Raw genomic sequence first — 20,532 nt, forward strand, 5'->3', positions numbered from 1 at the left:
ATGATGTGAGTGTGAGGCAGAAAGGGACTGCTGTGAGGCAGGCTTTAACAGATGTGTGTATGAAGAGCAGCTGCAGTGCTATAGATTCCTCAGAATTGTTTCTAAATGTGTTTCCCAATTTTCTCCTTCTGTACTTCACTTTCACAGAAAGAGAAACTGGTTCGCATTTTTAGAGGTTTTACTTTGACGTTCCACTATCTTTGAAATCTATTATTCATAACTCTACAATAAATGATAGAAAAATCACCATCCTTAATAACATCATTCCTCTGTATTTGGATTCCGTTTGTTGCATACAGTATTCATATGCACCTCAATGAGGAGATCTTGTATGTTTGCAATACTAACAAGCTTAGATCAAAAGTTCTTGTGCGTGTGTTTGTTTTGTTTGCCCCTAAGCAAGAGATTAATTAGACAAGCATAGAGAATATTGTCATGGAAGCTAAAACGTAGGTTCAAAAAAATCCTATGTCAAATTTAAACACACCAGTCACACATTGTCATTTTACATTCATTTGAAAAAGTGCTATTTATGGAACTGATTTAGTTCCAGAGGGTCAGTCTAATATAATGCATAATAATAATATGAAACACTCACTTATTCTGCAGCTATGAGCATATAGCATAAAAAATACAGACCTGTAATGTAATAATAATGTAATAATGGACAACAACAAATAATTGCTGACTTCTCTCCATTCTACTCTTAAAAACAAGACTTGTTCAGTGCATTAATTACAGAAACTGATGCTAATTACAGAATCTTTAGGCAGTATGTTGTATTCCATCGAAAATACCAAAATGTGGTTTATTTATTTATTTTATTTTTTTACATTCATTTGTAATAAATAACCATGCATGTAAAAATAGTCTATGTGCTATTTGATAAGATTAAGAGTAGGATTAGATTTGAATCATAAAAATTAGCTGAAGCATTGAGCTGCTGATGATCAGCTGTCCGTCTACTCGCAACATCTGAGATCTCTACTCTGAACATAATCAAGACCCACACGTCAACTCCCCCGGGACAAACTGAGCATTACACTTTCTGCATAAATCACCAGATATGTGTTTTAAGATGATCACTTTGACAGTGTTTACATGTCTTTGTGTGGTTTCAAAACTCTTCTGGTTGGGTCTTCTTTTCGTTGAGGAAAGTTCTGATGGAGGCTGTTTTTAACCATTTTTGATGTTATTTATCAGACTGTCTACACAAATTGATGTCTTCTTCCTCTAAGGTCGTTTGAATATCAGTCACGTGCTGTGGTGATGAATATTGTCCTCTGCAGGACAATATTCTGTCATTATCATTTTTTTTATGCTGACAGGTAGCTGACACCTGTGATGGAACCTTTATTTCTGCAACCTCACAATATTCACATTGAGAGTTGCAGTCAGCTAAACGTCATTGTCGTAAATGAACTGGTTGCTGCCTATTTGCAGGTTTGTTACTCTGGTGTTAACAAGCTGTTACTGTTCTTTGGTGAGGCATGTCACCACACTGGAAGTGATTTGTATCGATTCTATCTCCTCATTTCGTTTTAATTAGGCGATTTGTTTCACTTGGCAACTGGAGCCAGCCACAACCGCACTGTTTATGAAAATTCAAGCCGGCAACCCATCCACTCCTTTGTGAAAAATTCCTCATGAATAAAATATTGACAGGAAAGAAACCTTTCCTCACACTCTGAATGGGCAACTCACGGCTGAAAATCAGAACATACAAGTAGACCTAAATACTAGAATATCAAAGGGTTTTTGCATTGTGTACAATGACCAGGATGAATTCAAACTGTGACAAATCTCACATCTTTACACTTTTTCATAATTAAAGCAGGCTAATACTTCTCTCACACCTAAAGAGCGATAGAGGTCAACGCAAATCATCCAGCCAGTGACCTCCTCCCAAATAGAGTTGAAGGTGGCCCAGCCAATATTCGGCTTCAATTAAGCACAGAAATTTAACTCAGTGTTATTAATGTTTGAAATAGTTTTAATTGACTCTCTAGTTGCTCTCAAAAAGGAGGAGAGAGAGCACACGAATGAGCAAGAGCACTGAAAGAGCTGAACCTTATCTCCATTTGGCACTTACAGTACTGTATGTAATTTACTGTAAGTGCACATACTGTTGCACACTGAAGTCTTTGTGAATGGTTAACTCCACACATTAAGCTTTTACAACAGTTGTCTGTGGAAGAATCTGTGTTAGGAAGAATTGAGAAGGTTCACTTAAAAAAAAAAAATAAAACCCCAAAAAGAAAAACACATCACTAGATGTGAAAGTCCTGCACTGGAAATATTCTTTAAGTAACAGTATGTAAGTGTAATTCGGAAAATGTGTTAAAGTGTAAGTACAAAGTAGTAGTTTAATTTCAAACAATATTATTATATTTATGTATTGTATTTTGTGAATGCAGTGACCACCAACCCTTTTTTTTATTGAATATCATCAATCTGACAAGTTTATTATTATTATTGTTATTTTAAATATGGCCTTACAGTTGCAGCATAATATTTCAGTGCAAATGCTGCATCTATATGTGCAGTATTTAAAATACGGAGCCTCTTTTTCATCAAAGTATAATGTCCATATTTATGAGTTGAAATAATTATTTAGCATATTACTGATTTCTTGATGAGCCCTTATCCTATGCTTGTTCTGCATTTTGTATTTATCAAGGATTCATTAGATGACCTTCAACAAAAAGGAAGGCAGATAAACATCTTATCTTTGATGTGCATCTAGTAACTCATCATATTGTGCAATCATAGATACAATGGATTGGAGAGCCTGAACTCTAACAACAAAAAGAAAGATGTTTATTTGAATATGCAAAATTCTCCTGACAAGCATTGTTTTTTCCTTGGATGGGGTTAAATCTATAATGCATGTCAAAGCAAATTAGCGTCATGTATACCTGCAAAGTAGTTGTTGCTGTTCTATTAATGTTTCTCCTTCTTGTGTGAGGTCTGAATTTCCAATAGCAGTGATTTAGAACAGTGGAGCCTAAAAGCCATTTCACCCACATCTCTGGAGTTAAATGGATTTATAATGGTTGCTTGCACTGTCTAATCTTTGTGGCTTGTTTCACCACCCATGGGCAAAAGGTTAAGAAAATACTAAGCTCCACAGTAAAAGAATAAAAAATAAAAAAAACACACAAAATCTACTTTGATTTGCTAGTAACACACAAAAGTTCTAATAACGATAATAAAACACAGGCCATTATTCAACTCATTGTCTGACCTTAAAATAAAAAAATCAAGATAAAAATACTTATATTTACTGTAAATGCAATTTATTATCTATATTATAGTGACCTTCAGTTTAGAAGTAGTTTCTGCTTTCTTAACGGTAAACTACTCAGTTATACAGAAATGCTCCCTTCAGAGTCCAAAATTAACATCTGCCAGGTGCCAAATGCGGATAGATTTTCCATTTAGCGAGTAAATCTCGGAGGACTTTCTGCCACACTGACAGGTAAATATACAGCTGCAAGAAAAAGTATGTGAACCTTTAGGAATTTCATTTGGAACGTTATCCTGCAAGTCTTTATGGGTGTTCCTGCTTCTGTCCTCTGTCTGTGTCAGAGTTTGACACAAACACACAAGTGAGCTTGCAAATTGACATATCAATCAACAGTCAGTGTTTGATGGAACATTTGTGTGATTGGTGTGACAGATGCTGATCGCAAAGCTAATCAAATAGCTGACTGGATGTTTCTCTCTATTGTGTATTTTATTCCACTTTCAATTATATCACCAAACAGAATATAACAATGCAACTGTAAATTCTATAGAAAACCCAACAAGCAATCAGTCGGCTACATTTCAGAGGAAAACTTCCTTTAATGGAAGAAAACCTACAGCAGAACCAGGCTCTGGGTGGGCGGCCATGTGTCTCGACCGGGTGGCGTGAGTGGAAAGAGGAGAGAAAAGGAACAACAAGTCACAAAAGTAATAATTTAAAGTGTGAATTTACGGAATTTATTAACAGATGAATATACTAGAATACATTTTTTTTAACAGCTTATTTTTTAAATTTCTGTTCATGCTGGCCATGAAGTGATCTCTTGCTAAATAACCTCTATAAAAGATGGGGATGTACCTTTATTTTTGCTGTAGACTGAAAACATTTGGGTTTGATAAATATCAAAATATCAAAAGATGAATATGAGACAAAATATCAACATTTCAACTTTTATTTCCAGGTGTTTACATCTGGATCTCATACATAACTCAGAAGGTAGCTAGATTTTATTTGAGGCCACTTATTTGTTATGTGTGCAAAAGTATTCAGAAAATGTGACTGGCAGGTAGTTTTGTTGCCCAGGTGTATCCTTTTACATTGATTTCAATAAACATTCAAACAATAAATAAAACTGAATGCCTTCACGCGGTTTTAGATTTGGGCTTTGTACTAATTAACAGATGTTGAATGGGTAGACTAAGGAAGACGACAGCAGTTGACGACAGAAACCTGGTGGAAGATGTAAAAAAGAGCCTAAAACAACTGTTAGTGTCATCAGCAACAACATCCAGAGGGCAGGAGTGACGGTATCACAATCTACTGTTCACAGAAGACTTCATGAACAAAAGTAAAAGTCTACAGCAGAATATGCAAACCACTCATTAGCAGGAAGAACGGGAAGGCCAGGCTGGAATTTGCTAATAAGTACAGAAACAATTCTGGGACAAAGTTTTATAGATGGTGAGACATTTTGCATTTACAGCATCTAATGCGTAGAGAAAGAGTTTTGGTGAAGTCAGTAATTCAAACATTGGCCATTGTCAATACAACTATCAGTAACCCTACTTGATGGAGCAAAGGATTTGCAACTAAACAGTCACTTTAATCTATTTTAAGTCTACATTTTCACTGCTGCTCATATTAAAAATAGGTGGGTTTAAACAACAGATGCTATCTTCTACATTGTGTATCGGATCCAGACGTAAACACCTGAAAATAAAAGCTGAAAGGTTGATCTTTTGTCGCATATTCATCTTTTTCCAAACCCAAATGTTTTCAGTCTTCAGCAAAGATAAAGGAACTGGCCTCACTGTTCCAATACTTTTGGAAGGGAGTATAAAATGGATATGTAATGTAAGATCATTTGAGCAAAAGCTAATGTGGAGCCTCAGCAGTCTGAGTTCTTCAGATTAACAGGGGGATCTTTATCCTGCTAGCTTCATTTAGTTTTTGCTGAACCTATTCCTCCCCCACATGTCAGCAAAGAAACACTGTGCTGAGAAGCATCTATACTACAAAACCACAGCTTTAGGAGCTTTAATGTGCTAATTTAATGCCGCTGAATTATTGAGGAGACAAAGAAGAAAAATAACTAATCTTTCTAATTAGTTTTTAACTTTGGCATTTGCTTTTCATCACGTTTGGTCATTTGGTATTTATTTTTTGCAGCGAAAGTTATTCTTGCAGTGTGTAAAGCATTTTAAACAGATTTCTAGAAATTCCAGACGTTTCACTAATGCTGAAACGAGTGTTCAATGTGTTCATGGTGACATCTGTCATTGCCTCTGCTCAGAGCTGCTAGGCTGCTGAACCTGTCCAGGTCATATCTGAGTTTATAGTGATGCAACCCTGTCTCTTAAAAAATATTCCTATACAATAACAAGGTTTAATAATGCTAATAAGTCGTTTAAACTGAATTCTCTTTTCTGAATTATATCAGAAAAACATTTGTTGCCATTTATGTACATTTTTTGTTTATATTTTAACATGTGTTCATTGTGTTAATATAATCTATATTGTGTTAATAGTAATTCAGTTGCAATTACATTACTTACAAAACATACATGCATCTGTGGTTTGGTTGTTGTTATATAGAAACATCATTTTTAGGAGACTGGGTTGGATCATATTTCATAATATGGTTTTTACAAAGTGTAAACAATGATGCTGGATAGAGCCAGATGGTTTCTTTAACATATTTGTGGGCAAAATAGTTGAAACACTCTTGTCAGCATCCATAGACAACAGATACTGACAAATTCCATGACATGTCCACCTCCATTAGTAACACTATCTGTTTGTGAATGGCTCATTATTGAATTATGCTGCTTAGTTTCATTAGCAGTGCAATATACTATCAGTGTTGCTCCAATATCGCCTTTGCATTAACATAATGGGAAACGAATAATGATAAACAAATGCCATGCTATATTTTGAAATGCTTGGAGACTAGGTGTCTGCAGCCGTGTTAGCAGCTATGCTGTATGATAAGTCAAGCATGTTAACACGTGACACAGTGATAATACCAATATGCTAATACTGCAGTATGTTCACCATTGTAGTTTAGCCTTTTAGCATGATTATATCTGATAATTGAATAAATAATCATAAATAATACAGCTGAGGCTGATGGATATGCCATGCTATGTTTTGCAACCAAAGTGTTCGGCAAATCGGTATGTTCACCAAAATTATAGTTGTGGTGAATCTTAGGATTTATCCTGTGATGTATTGAGTATTGGTACCAAATTTCACAACAATCTACCTAATAATAAAGATTCATCTCCTGGGACCATGAATTCTACATCATCATCTAATAGAGTTTTAGATTTTTGAGCCAAAAGGTTTGACAGATTAATTTTCTATACAAAAAATACACACAGTGCAAGTGCGGCTAAAATTCCTCTAAAATCAGGTCTTTGTAAAAAAGAAACTAAAAATGGCTTTACAATTTATGTAAAGTGATAATCCCTGTACTATTAAAATAGGTTCCTGGGCAACACTGCACCAAGACATTATTCAACATCATCACCGCTCTGGTGACTGTTGTTGTTGTCACATGGTACAGCAGAGCAGGATGTGTTTAATAGGGATCTTCTAATTCAATATTTATGAGTGTGTTTAAGGTAAGGCTGTTTTCCACTGCAGAACAGGGGAGCTCTGGCAGAACCGTTATGACTTTTCCATATGACTACATTCACTTGTCACCAAGCTGGCAGTACTTGTTATGCACACATGACTGCAGATCTGTTTCACATTGTCTAGCATACATTATGTTCTACATCTTGCAAAAAAAAAAAATGCTGTTTATGTTTTTCATAATGACAACATACCGTTAGTAACCCTTGGATCAGCAGAGGATGCTGTTGTTTGTTATGTGGAAGTCCTCCATTCTTAACAACCATATATTGTAAGATGTCTCTCCCTACCTGCCCTAATATGACCTATAGGAAAACAGGGCCCCCATGACAGCAGGTGTAGTAGACCTTTGTCATTGTTACAATAATAAACAAATGATGAAGCATATGAAATAGTTACCCAGCCATCCACCTTCACCTTTTCACTGTTTCTATTACATCGCCTGATTTGCTTCTTTGTTCCTGTCATAATTATTTTAGCCACTAAAGGTCGCCTAACAATAAAACGTAACTGTATGAGTCATAATATGCTGCTTGCATGACCCCGTGGGTTGTTTTTAGGAAAGGACAAAGTTTCTTTATGCACCCTAATGATAATGCCGCTGGACACCGAGAGGATACTTGTAAAATACAGTATTCTCCAATTCTGTGACTGCTCACTGAAAGATATGTTATAATTTTGAAAAAGCTTTTAAGATACAGTTGAGAACAGTTGTATTGCTGTTAATACTCAAAAAGCTCTTTTTGATATTATGTGGAAGTGAGTCCATTGTGTGCATGTGTACCAGTGTATGCGTGTTTGTGTCTGTGCGTATATTTGTACATTTGAGGACTTATTTTTTGATCAGGACAAAATGTGACCAGGGGACAACATGCATTTTGTCCTTTCCATTTTTAAACCGTTTCATATAGCACCATTAGCTGGTTGACTGAACCACAGATGAGCTATGCTTTACAGAATCCAAATTACACTAGAGCCATTTTTCATCCTGTGAAGCTCTTCACAGGCAAAGAGCCATAGATGGGCCTGTTCACTTTCCTTATTTGTCCTTGTCTGCTGGAGGTTGCCGCTGGCTGACATAGCCTGAATTTAAGTGGACATCAATCTCGATAAAGAGGCAGAGCCCAGAGTAATATTACTTTTTTTTTTTTTTTTTTTTTTGCTGTTAAGCAAGACAGCACAAAAAGGTACGCTTCACATCACAAACTGAAACATTAACCTTTAATATGAAGCAAAAATATTTTAATCATGCTGTGGTTTCACAGCAATGTGTCTTTTAAGTTTACATGTCAGGATCCAACAAGGCGCAGTCTGAGCAATTGTTTTTAAAAACCTCAGTTAAGAATAGGACAAAATGCCTCTATTTGCATGGCTGTGTCGTGATGATAACAAGATTTCCCCGGGCTGGCCACTGGCCTATCGCAGTGCTGCATAAGTGATGCAGGGAAAATTTGGCTGAGAGTGGCAGTCAGGCCACAGCGGACTGGACTTCATGCACTCTTCATAAATGAGAGTCATTAATTCTCTATGTAGGTAGAGTTTTTCCCATGCAGTGCAGAATCTCACATGGGGCAAAGTCATACCCTAGCCTGACACAAACCCAATCATTCTCATGCTTTCTTCTTTCTGTGTCTTTCTCTTTTCCTTGCCTGTCTGCTCTCCCTCACTTATGGATGAAGACAAAGTTGTGTTTCTTGAGCCCATCTGATAAGTAGCTGATAAGTCGCCATTGTTGATACTGGAGGCACTCTTTTTTTTTTTCTTTTATTATGAAATATGTGTGGTACACACTCAGCTCCCTTGACCTAAATTTTCAGTTTTTGCAATCGACAGATTTCAAGCTCATGTCTAAATGTTTTTCGTGTTTGTTTTTTTTTTTTTTTACAGTGAGCAGACATACAGTATCCGAGGCAGGTGAATGAATTCATAAAGCAAATGTATTAAATAGCTGGTTATGTGGCAAAGTCACATTTAAATTATTTTAAAGAGCTACAAAAACTAAGCATTGAGCCTTAATTCCAGTTTAGCAAAGAGAAACACATTATGACAACCTATCAGCATCAATGCTAATATGCAATTAGCAGCAAATCTTTACTTTCCATGTGATTTCTCTGCTGGTGCAGATGTCTTCTACACTTCCACCATATGGTTTCACAGTGGTGCGATTGAAGGTCAACTGTAGAAAACCATTTGGCACTGACATACAGTAGTGGGTATATTAAAATCTCAGCAAGCATCACAGGCTATTTGCAATCCACAGTGTAAACAAACAGAAGAGCTCTTCAAAGGCTCAGACTTTGACATAATTGGAAAGGAAATGGAGCCAGAGCCTAGCTAATGTTTCCCGACTCTTTTTGTCTGCCATTAGTGAGCTCAGATCCCAGAAGAATAAAAAGCTGGACTGGTCTGCTATCAAAGAACTGGAGTGTACTTTGTTTTGTTTTATGTACAGTATTTGTCCCCTGTTTCCCCTATTAACTATTTGGCTACAGCTGGAATTTGAATGTCTCATTTAGCTTGTTTTTATTTTAGTTAAGATCCATTAATTTCCTACACGCTGTTATCTTTTTTGGTCTGTACTCTGGAATATTATCTATATCTTTAGAGTTTGAAAATAAGTTATAATATACTATACTTTTATCATAGGTGGGGTCATGAGAGTAGAAAGCCAAACAAAATACATGATATTCTAACAACAAGCTGCTGTATTTTTGTGCAGATTAAATAAACAGTTGAGGCACTCGTAGTCGTTCTTTCTGAAATCCCCAAATGGGGGGGCGACCATATTTAGTAAGGAGGTAATTGATGGGGAAACCTCCTGACAGACTGTCTAACTACCCTGTCCAGGTCTGGGATTTGCTTAATTATGAGTTAGTGGTGAAGTGATGTCCAGCTCCCAGCGGCACACCATTCAAATGGAGAACTGCCATTAAACAGACACATTAACATATAAACGCTGTGGGGCTGAAAGCACCATAGCAGTGTTTCATAGCAATATCAATTGACTTACTTATCCTCTAAACGGTTGCCTAACTAGGTTGAGCTACTGTGAATTCTGCATCCTTACAGCTGGAAGTATTTAAATACTTTGAATTCAACACATTTCAAAGTGATCAGAGATGTTAATTGAAACTGATGAAAACAAATGAACTCTGTGGAGATTAAAATGGAAAGTGTCCCATGTTCAACAAGACCTTCTGGCTTGTGTCCATGCAGTGATATTAATGAGTCATTGACCTTTTACTATTCCCTGCCTGCAGCAGATATAAATAAAAGCTTGGCTTTCAAACTTCTATTAAATAAATGACTCATCAGCACTAATCGTTGCATATAGCCTAACAACAATTTTGTTGGCTTGATTGAATTGATCTACATAAAAACTGAATTTGCCCACGAAGGATTCATGCTTCCTAAGTGTGCGTTGGTTGACTGTGATAAGAAGGTGGCAGTAATTGACAGTACTGGGTTGTAATTAGCAGCCAAGATACAATAGTTTATAACCTTAGCTATAGGTTAATAACCTTACAATTATTGTAATAACTATGATTATTTGTTATAGTTTAATTTTAATATCGACTTTTTAAATCTAATCAGTTCAGTAAACAGATAACTCTAGCACATCCTCAAATTCGAGAACCTGATGACAGGAATGCTCCTCTAAGCATTTGAACACAACCACATAATACATCTTATTAAAAATATTGTCTGAAAATGAAATGAGATGGCCAGTTACATCCTCATTCAATCATTTCCCAAGTAGCTGTCAAACATCCTGGTGAAAATTGCTCTATTGAAGGTTATTTTTGTATATAAGTGTTTCTTCGAGTGAATGTGTCTATTTGCACTTCCTCTTTTCAACACCCCACTTTTTTTTTATGCCTCTTTTATGACAGATGCCATGCTGCTGGTGGCGCAGAGACTGGAGGGACCTTTCAACATTGAATCTGTCATGGAGCCTATTGATGTCAAGATTTCAGAGGCCATCATGAATATGCAAGAGAACAGTGCCCAGGTTACCTACAGGGTATGTCAATTAGCTTTATCCCTCAGAGAACGAAAGTAGCACCTCAGACAGGTTGCTGATGTCCAGCTTCTCACAAACAGAAGAGCGAGTATGTGGGGAGCTTGTTGTAAGCCATACTGGACTGTGTCTAAGGTGTGTTGTACAACACGTTCTAATTATGTCCAAGTTTAGGTCTTGTATTTGAATTATATGTTTCAGTGTGGTCACGTAATCTTAGTTCAACTAACAGTAGTTAATGTGTTTCCTGAGTTTTACTGCATTTTTCTTTGCCCACAAAATTGTAGGCAGAAAGGAAAAAAAAAAAAAAGGTGGTTGTGAAGACTTTTTCTTCCTACACAGTTTTGTATGTCTCATTCGAAGCTAAACGTTTGGTTGGCTTTCCCATGCAACAGATGCAGTTTTGTTTATGGTTTAAATATATGTGGTGTTTTCCCAAAAGCCTGTAAAAACTTAACTTTGTCATCTTAAATGGCATTGGTCACAACTCCTAGTTGAATCACCTATCAACACGGTTACCTCAGCTCGACGCAGAGCGCTGTCACACCGATGATGTGGGGGGAATGCTTCACAGGACTTAAACAAAACAGCATTTCTTTTTTCTATTTTTTCCGCATCCAAAGTAATTTAAAACCCTGACACTCGGGTGCCCATGTTTTTGTGATTGCAGGTTTTTCAAGGCTGTGGTGAGCCAAAACCCGCAGGAATGACTAGGTCTGCCCGTGGTGTTTCGGATGTGTTCAATGCCCGCTTCAGGCCATACAGTCCAGACGAACGGCCTACCACTGCAGCTGGCACAAGTCTGGACAGACTGGTAAGGAGAGCCAATGCTGCTGTTTTCAGGCAAGGCACTGCTTCCGCGTAAACATCATTTGTCTTTCTGACTTGACACTGTTGATTAAAGCTGGTGATTTGCCATCGTAAGCCCCCGGAGCCGGAAATTAATTCTTTGTACTTGTCCTCCATTCAAGCTCCTCTATCGATTTGTGTTTGTTAACGAATCAACAGCTTTACCCCAAGAGGGCAGTGGAAAGTGTGGTGCACTGTGTTCAGTGTCCTTCTCATCTCTGTGTACTTGGAAAACAGAAAAGGAGGGGATGAAAGAAGAGATGGATAGATTTTGTGAGGCTGACCATATCAATTGTTTGCTGTAAGGCACGCCTTTATTTTCTATCAGATTAGCTGATGTTTGTTAGATTGGATCTTGATACATGGATTTCCATTTCAAACAACCTTGAAACCTAAAATGTTGCATCAGGGTAAAGGTTAACACAGAGCTGACAGTCCAATTCAGCTAAGAGACAGTTCTCATCATGCATTACCTTTGCAGCCACAGCGCGTTTCCTTTTCTCCTCTCTAGCCTTTTCAGAATGAATCTTTTTTAAATTAAATCTCACTTGTGTCTGCATTTAGAGCTATTTATATCAGAACACCACCACAATTGTTGACCCTTAAAAAGTACCAAATTTATGAAATGAGTTCAGTGGAACAGCAGCCTCTCCACATAGTGTTTAAAACACGCCATATCATACAGCATCTTCGCGTTTTCATGATTTCAATAATGAATACATAATTAGAAAAGCAGCTGTTTTTCCATCTGTCCTTTGGAATCCTACAGCCATAAATTAGCTATTTGTTTTATTCAATACTAATTATGTTTCTGCACAATCTGACTCGTTCCTCGCTCGTTTGATGTCTTATATACAGCAGCTGCCTTTTGAGCTTTCTATGTCCGTCAACATTTTCTCCCACCTACACTGAATTAATTAAGACTTTCTGTTTCCCTGCCTTTATGCTGCAAACCAGAGGATTGTTTGGGCTGCGATGCAACACAGTGTAAGGTTCACGTTTTTATACTAATTTTAGTGTTTTTTATCTGTGTATTTATTTATTTGGTGGTGGTGGTGGTACAGACTATTGTGTGTTTCGTGCATTATGCCTGAAAAGAAATATATCTGTCTTAATATGTAGATGTGGGCTTTCTTCTAAGATAGAGATTTTAAGCAACAAGCACTGTGACCTGTTAATCCCAATGGTGCAGTAGCTGGTGTGCGAAGTGTCAGTCAAAGCCTCATAGTATTTTCATTTCACGTGGGATTCAGGATCACACACTGTCTTCATATTCCTGTTAATGCAACAGCCACTCTAATGCAGGAACTCTTAAGAGGCTGATAATGGCCACTGCAGTTAGTTATTACGACATCACAGTATCAAATGTTAAGCACAATATTTTACAGCTGAGTTGCTAACACCACAGGAATTGTTGAACGCATGCCATGGTGTCCTCAGCTAGTGAGGATTTCTCTCTAGAGATCCAACACGAACTTTTGTCAGCCACCAAATCTATTCCAGACACATTCCAGTCCAAGACCCTCATTGGCATAGCTAATAGAGTCAGCTCCTCGAGGAAACCAACCAATCAGCGTGTGACCTGTACCGTCAGAGCTGGCAGAGGGGAGAGCTGTGAAGAGCTGAGGGGGGGGGGAGCATTACAGCCAGCATCTGCTCTAATGGTACAGGGACATGGGGGCTTCAGACTGCTTAGGAATAACTATAATATTAGCCTGCATGAAGAAGCTTACACAATGAAACTCAGCGACAGGAGCTTTTATTTGATGTACGGTAACTAGATCAGTGCACCTGAGCAGAAAATTCCATTATCAGCATCAGTGTGCCCGGAGGAATCCATGCTGATCATAGTGGCCACAGGAAGCTGCAAATCGTGACACTTCTGTAATGTGCTGTAAAAGGTGTTGTTTGGCCCATGGAAATAAAAAAAAGAAAATGCTTTTAATCACAATCAGGTCTCAGCTAAGAATCCAAACTTTTACTTCCCATAGATTTAGGAATTGGGAACTGGGCCTTTAAATACTTCTTCTTCATCGCCTGTGGAGATTTTCAACTGTGCAGGTCATAGTTTTCCCTAAATAGCTATTTGGTGGCAACTTCTCTCATCTGAAATGCTTCTTCAGAGGAATGCTTTTTGCAATCTGCACATTGAGCTTTACAGACGCCTAGCAAAATCCTATGTGAACTAGTATCTGTGGCTACTTGAGAAAAACCCAACTGAACACAGACATTTTAACAGTTGCCAGCAGCTGCAGAACATTTATTTGGAGTTCTTTCTAACTTGTTTTTTTTTTTTTTTTGCCTGTATCTCCTGACAGAAATGTCTGCTTCTTTAGCAGCCAAATAGCTTCCTGCACTAACTTTGTCTAATGTTACAGGTACTGTATAACAGGTTTATGCGAGGCCTTTCACTGAAAACGGCAGGTGATGAGAGTGAACAAGGAAACCAAAGCAGTGAGCTTTAAGTGTCAGAAAAGCTTGGCGGAGCTAAAGGGAAACTGCAGAGTCAGGTGATACCTCTGTTGGTTCATCACCACGAGTGACCCGATTTACATACATATAGTCATGTGATCCTTAGTCAGTAAAAAGTATTGATTATAAGTGACATAAAATACCTTCAGTGGGCAGTTTATTAGGTGCACCAAGCTTAAACTTATTCAGTCAATTACAGTCTTGCAGTAAATCCTTTCTTCATGAAGGGGATAGTGCTCCGTTTTTATTTACACTTTATTATAGAGCTGTTGATTCAATTATGTGATGAGTCAACTTTTCTTCAAGGAACTTGCAACAAATAACAGCTGTTTTCTTGTTAAAGTTTGTTGTTGTTCCTCTGGATTCGATTTTTCAACATAACCATTGACATTGTCAGCATTGCCTGTAGATTTCTAAAGTGCTTTAACAACTGAGCCTTTTAAACCCAGTTATGATTCCCGTCACCTTTTATCAATTAGCATCCTAATGTTTGCAGTCATCCAGAACAGTGCTACTTATATATTGTAAAAACTTTTCAGTTGTACAGTCTAATGGCCACTAGGAAAAAGGATTTGTGGCGTTCTATGGAGCACTTGATGTTGATCAGTCTTTAAAAAATATTTTCTTTGTATTTTTAATACATAAAGGTTTAAGCACATTGACAAATCCATTTTTTATTACAAGTCTGTGTAATATTTGTGCATTTCTACTGTAACTGTAAGTTTGATTTACTGTATTTGTATTGCTGTTCTGCAGTTTACATCATCTCCTCTAATAGCCAGCAGGCAGAAAATGTGCTATTCCCAGTCTTGCAGCATACTATAGATACATCAGTACTGACTGCTAATGTTCACTTCTGAGACATGTAGTGGAAAAAAAACAAGGAAATAGAAGAAAGATCGCTGTCAGTGATTGTTGCTTCATCAGTCCATTGTTATTATTTTTTTATTCCATTTCAAAAGTTGACTGTAGAAGTTTTTATTTGTCCTCAGACAAGTACCACTATACCCATGGCGGCCTGAGTCAAAGCCTGCATTATTAACCAGTTAGAAAACAGGTGATGTGAACTTATCATTAGCTATTAAATTAGTTAAATTAAATTAGATCTCTAGAATCTGAGTGAGGATATGATTAGATAATTACATAATTAATTAATAATAAATAATAATAAGAAGAACCCCTTTCATAATAATAGGCACATTAGTTAATTTTACAATCACAAAGCATGCAAAACAAACTTCTTTCGTTCCACTCCTTCCATTGCATCTCTGTGGTTCTTCAAAGCTAAGGTGAGACAGGTGGTCAGTGGGTGGAAAGTAACCCATTGTGGTATGTGATATATGAACACGGATGCTCTCTTCCTTTCACTTTGGCAGTACATGAGTAAGTTAGCAATAACCCTTTTGAAAGGCTCTCTGTTAAACAAATGTTTTGTTCCATATCTGTGAAGACGCATGTGTAAGTCTGCATCTGTTAAGATTGGAAAATGTAGTCGTTGACAAAATACAGCACAGTTTCAAATTCTAGTTTGAACTAATAGCATCTCTTTGGAGGCCTGGCACAGCTGAGGCATATGACAACAAAAACAAAAAGGCAGACTGACTTTTAATTTGTACCTGAATCATTCTGTCACTGTCTGCCTGCTGCCTGTTGATTATGTTTTCATGCCTCTATGCCGTAGAATATTGTAGGTGTAAAGGTGTCTGTCTCGTCTAGGGGATGCCTTGTGCAATCATTAGTGTGGCTGCATTTAATGTGTTATCTTGTTGCACGGATGTGACTAGGCTCCCTGTAAGCACATCTTTGTTGTCGCAGTCCTCGTTTACATTCTGGCACAGAATAATTACCCATGACAGTGACACTGCTCAGCCTTGTGAAAGTTGACAATAGTTTAAAGTGTCCTTTGATGAGAACTTGGAACTGGCTTTACCACTAAGTTTGTGAGTCAAAGATTGTGCAAAGGATGTCTGGGAGTGCCTGCGTTCATTTCTTCTGTTGCCTATAAAGGAGCCTGGAGGAGTGGGCCCACCTCCAGCTCAATGAGCCATGACTGTTTAATTGCCTGACATTCTGTCAGAGCACACACCCTCAAAGCTCTGAAAGAAATGGAGATTTTAAAGTCCAAAGAGGGGATAAAGGCACAACAGACTGTCAGACTCAGAGGCGCATTAAAGATAAGAGGGGGAGCTTTTAATTTGACATTTGTAACAAGTTTTGTGCAGTGCAATTTAGTGTAGTTTTATTGGTCCTTTTTCCTCTCATGTGTAATACACAGTTCACATTTTATCAGTATGACACTATAAACAATGAGCGTATGACACAAACAAGACTAGACTGTACAAGAAGCCTGTAGGGGACAATATTTGTTAAAAATGAATCCTTTGATACACGGGTTTGTGTCCATAAACTGTATTAAACCCTATTTTTACACAAAAGAAGATAGTTGCTGAAAACCAATTAAAAACGTTTTAATATTTGAATGATTAAGACATCACCAGCAACTACAGTGTTGTTTAATTTTTAAAAAGACAAAATTAATTGAATTAAATTTTCACCACCTTCACATTTGTTGTAACGATAGTTGTGTGCAGTTTATAATAGACAAGGTCTTGTAAACAGCACATCAATGCTTCCAGGAATAGGAGGAACAAAACATTTGAGGTTGTCATTACTAATTAACCTCTTTAGCCCCTTTTTGCATTGCAGATTTTTTTTGTAAAATCTTTGCATTATCTTAAATCCAACTCTCGCATTTCTGTTTTTTACCATATTTTTCTTTAAAGCAGACAACATGACAGAAGTTCAGTTTCTATGTCTACACATCAGAATGGGAAAGGTGTAATTGTGGACAAATTGTAGCTCCTCTTTCATCTGTACAGATATAATGTACAGTGCTCCTGCCTATTCCATCTCTCTTGTCTGTCTCACCATGTCAAACTTTGAATGTACCAATCCAAGTAAACAACTGTCAGTAAGTGGTTAGTAGTGGTTATCAACAGTGAGTATTCAGCACATATGGAGGCATACACCCCAAGGTTCGTCTGAACGTACCACAGAAACACCTGCTCAAAACAGAAAAATAACAATTGTGGAAAAAGCTCTTCAAGCTAACTACTGCACACTTTTAAAGCAATCTTGGATCACAACGTAATGTGAGGCATTGCATGTGAATAGAAGAAGAAATAGTGTTTATTTTATACCCTTTACTTTTTTCTTGTGAAATACTGAATACTTTGTAGTTATTCTTTATCTCTCTAGCAGGTATTTATTCAAACAAAACAATGTGACACAGGTAAATTCCTCCTTGGTTGAACTGCCCACTTTTTCTGGGAACTGGCATGTGACTTAGGTGAATCATCAGTGCTAAGTCTAGTACCTCACCCATCCAGGTCTAAATATGATTAGTCATAAAGACACATGTTAAACTCAAATTTAAGGTGACCTGAGAAAACGTTCTACCTTCTCCTGCTGATGGATATAAAATCAGCTTTCTATTGTCAAACTCTGCACATACATCATTGTATACAGCGAAGGTCAACCGTCTAAGTAAAGTAACTATGAGCGAAATATATTTTTGAGCTGAGGTGGACTTTATTGAAAATAACCGAAAGCCATCAACCTCACTGTGACATTAGATCAAGGACATTGCATTTTGTCCTCAGGTTTGCCCATGTGCATTTTATACTTGTAGAAATTGTATTCCTCTTGGCTAACCCTCTCAGTAAAAAGAGTGGTAGTACGGTAGGGTCAAGTTTTGAATTTGTTTTGAACTCTCTGAAAGAAACTTTTGCAGGTCAAACATTCGTTGTTAGGTGTGAGAGTGTGGTTGCCTGTGTTTGTTACCTCAGTCAGAAACCATTGAGGTTCACAACTGAGGATTAAATGTATGAAGAGTATGATTAAATGAATACAAAAATGAACCCTTTCTATTTATGCTCTGTGGTGGAAGCTGTGATATTACGTTTACCCTCTGCTCTCAATTATTCATTTTTACAGCTCGTATATGTGCATCTTGCCTCCATATAACATTAAGTAAAGCTGAATATTTATCCACAGTCTCTTCTCTCATCTTTTGCCATGTTTTGTAGGAAACACTGAGTTAAACATCCATGTGTGGTTTGTGAGGTCAGTTGTCAGGGACAAAGGCACAACCGCTCCTTTCCCAAAACCCTGACCCTGGCATTATATTTCTGCAGTCCAGGAACATGTCAAGCCACTGCAACGTTCTTGTTTTGGATACAGCTTAACGCAAGTAAAGTGGGCCTATCCACAGCTCCAGTCTCTGAGTTGTTGTATCTACTGACTTTGACCCCAGCCATGCAATTATGGAGATTCCACAGATTTTAACATGCTTCTTCTTAGACCACACAAAAATAAATAGTCTAGAAATGCACTTGTGGCACGATACATCAGGACATTGTTTGACCGTAACTTTAACAATGCCCCAGTTTAGTGGCAACCCTCAAGCATAAATATTTGACTGTTAAAATTGAAGCCTGACAAATGTATTTTTATGCCCTACTTGTAAGAGGATTGAAAGAGATTGGAACTAGTGTTGTGTGTATCCCAAACATTGTATTGATTTATTGTCTGAGGAATATGGAAAACAAAGCATGAATTGAAAGAGGTTTATAAGTGACTGCATGATGGGCTTTATGAAAGGTCAGTAACCTCTATTAATATATATATATATATATATGTATACACCTCATTAGTAGGCCCCACAGTAGTCATGTTGCTTTTTTTCTATAAGAGTTTACCAAAGCAGATTTGTCAATACACCATTTTCAAAATCAAACAATTGTGTTTACTGTTGGTGAGATGAGACAGAAAGTATTTTTTAAGCACAATATTCATGGTGTGGTTACAAATATAAAAAGCTGTGGCATCACAACGCATGCAGATTTTCTCCATTGTAAAGTGGGCAGAAACTTAAAGACACTGGGATATGTGCATCTGTGCTGTTTGTTCCCACACAGCAGTGATTATTCTGCATGTTCTCTTTTCCAAGTATTAGAATTACACACAAGTGTCTCAAAAGAGCCAACATGTCTTAGCATTGTTTACTTGGTGTTAGGATTACTGCCTGTCAGCTGGGGAAACTGGGGAACTTGGGTGGGGCTGATGTGGAAAATACTGTAGTTGAATGCCAGGAATTGAGATCTTGGGATTTTCCAGAAAACTGAAATAATTTGTAATGTAGCGTTCATCCTCATAAAGAGACCTGAGCTCTATCACAGCTTTCGACACATTCTTATTTTTAACAGAGGATCTGTGTGTTTTGCCTCAAAGATAGTCTGCTTATTATAAAGAGAAAACAGTCACATTAATAAGACCTTTAGGTCCCCAAACATAGGTAGATTATTATTGTTATTATGAGTATTATTTCTGCTCTCTGTCAATAAATTATCAGAATTTAGATCACAGTTTGAACTGTGTTTGGAGCCTGTGTGCTCATATTTTGCGAAGGACAATGAGCCACATTGTGAATGTCTTCTTTTGCCCATGCAAGTTTGTAATTCTGCTCCATGTATTCTGCATTGGATTGATTCCCATACAGTGCTGGAAGGGGGAGGGGGGACAAAGCTTTTTATGTTTGCAACCAGTCAGTATCACAGTGGGGGTCTTCTTAACTAAAGTGCATATTACTCCGAGCTGTTCCAACATTGTACTCAGCAGCTTTAAGTTTTCAACATGTGTTATTGTGTGTGTGTAGAGCAGCGGTGTTCCTCAGGGTGTGTAACCATGTAGAGTTGTAAAGTTCCTACAAATAGACATGCAAAATCACACAGTTGTGGCCTTGTGTGTGTCTCTGTGATTGCCTTACCGTTTAAAAGAAAGATGGATGTTTATGTAAACATGTCACTTCATGTGGGTAAGTAAGGTATAATTACATACCGCTGCTGACAAACATGCTAAGAGATATGTGTCATAGGGATACGCTATGAGCATACTATCACAACTAGGCTTAAAGCTACACCAAAGCTTTATCAACTTGTTGTGAGACATCACTGGATCAAGCCAAAAGGGGCAGTCACCATGACATATTTATGTCTCACAGTCCACTGTTGTCATTCACAAAGCAACACTAGTATGATGTCAAAGAGACAGGCTGAACAGGAGCACTGGAGCTTACTACTAACTGGAGTGAAAGCAACTAACAGGCTTAATGTATGAGAAATAGAAGCAGAAGTAATAAAAATCCTGAGTACTAAAAATATTTTATTTATAATTATTATTATTATTTATTATTTTTATATAGTCTGCATGACTCAATTTGAAATATAAATATTTACCCACC

At 37.4% G+C, this 20,532-nt stretch overlaps 1 protein-coding gene across 1 annotated transcript in view; it reads left to right on the top strand.

The window, feature by feature from the left end:
• The window catches only part of LOC113173775 (glypican-6-like), a 66,062-nt gene that overhangs the window by 30,922 nt on the left and 14,608 nt on the right, over positions 1 to 20,532 (top strand). The window contains exons 5-6 of the mRNA XM_026377319.1: positions 10,783 to 10,913; positions 11,581 to 11,724. Coding sequence (XP_026233104.1) covers positions 10,783 to 10,913; positions 11,581 to 11,724 — 275 coding nt within the window. The remainder of the gene's footprint in view (positions 1 to 10,782; positions 10,914 to 11,580; positions 11,725 to 20,532) is intronic.

Source organism: Anabas testudineus, chromosome 21 (assembly GCF_900324465.2).
Source record: "Anabas testudineus chromosome 21, fAnaTes1.2, whole genome shotgun sequence".
Lineage (NCBI taxonomy): Eukaryota > Metazoa > Chordata > Actinopteri > Anabantiformes > Anabantidae > Anabas > Anabas testudineus.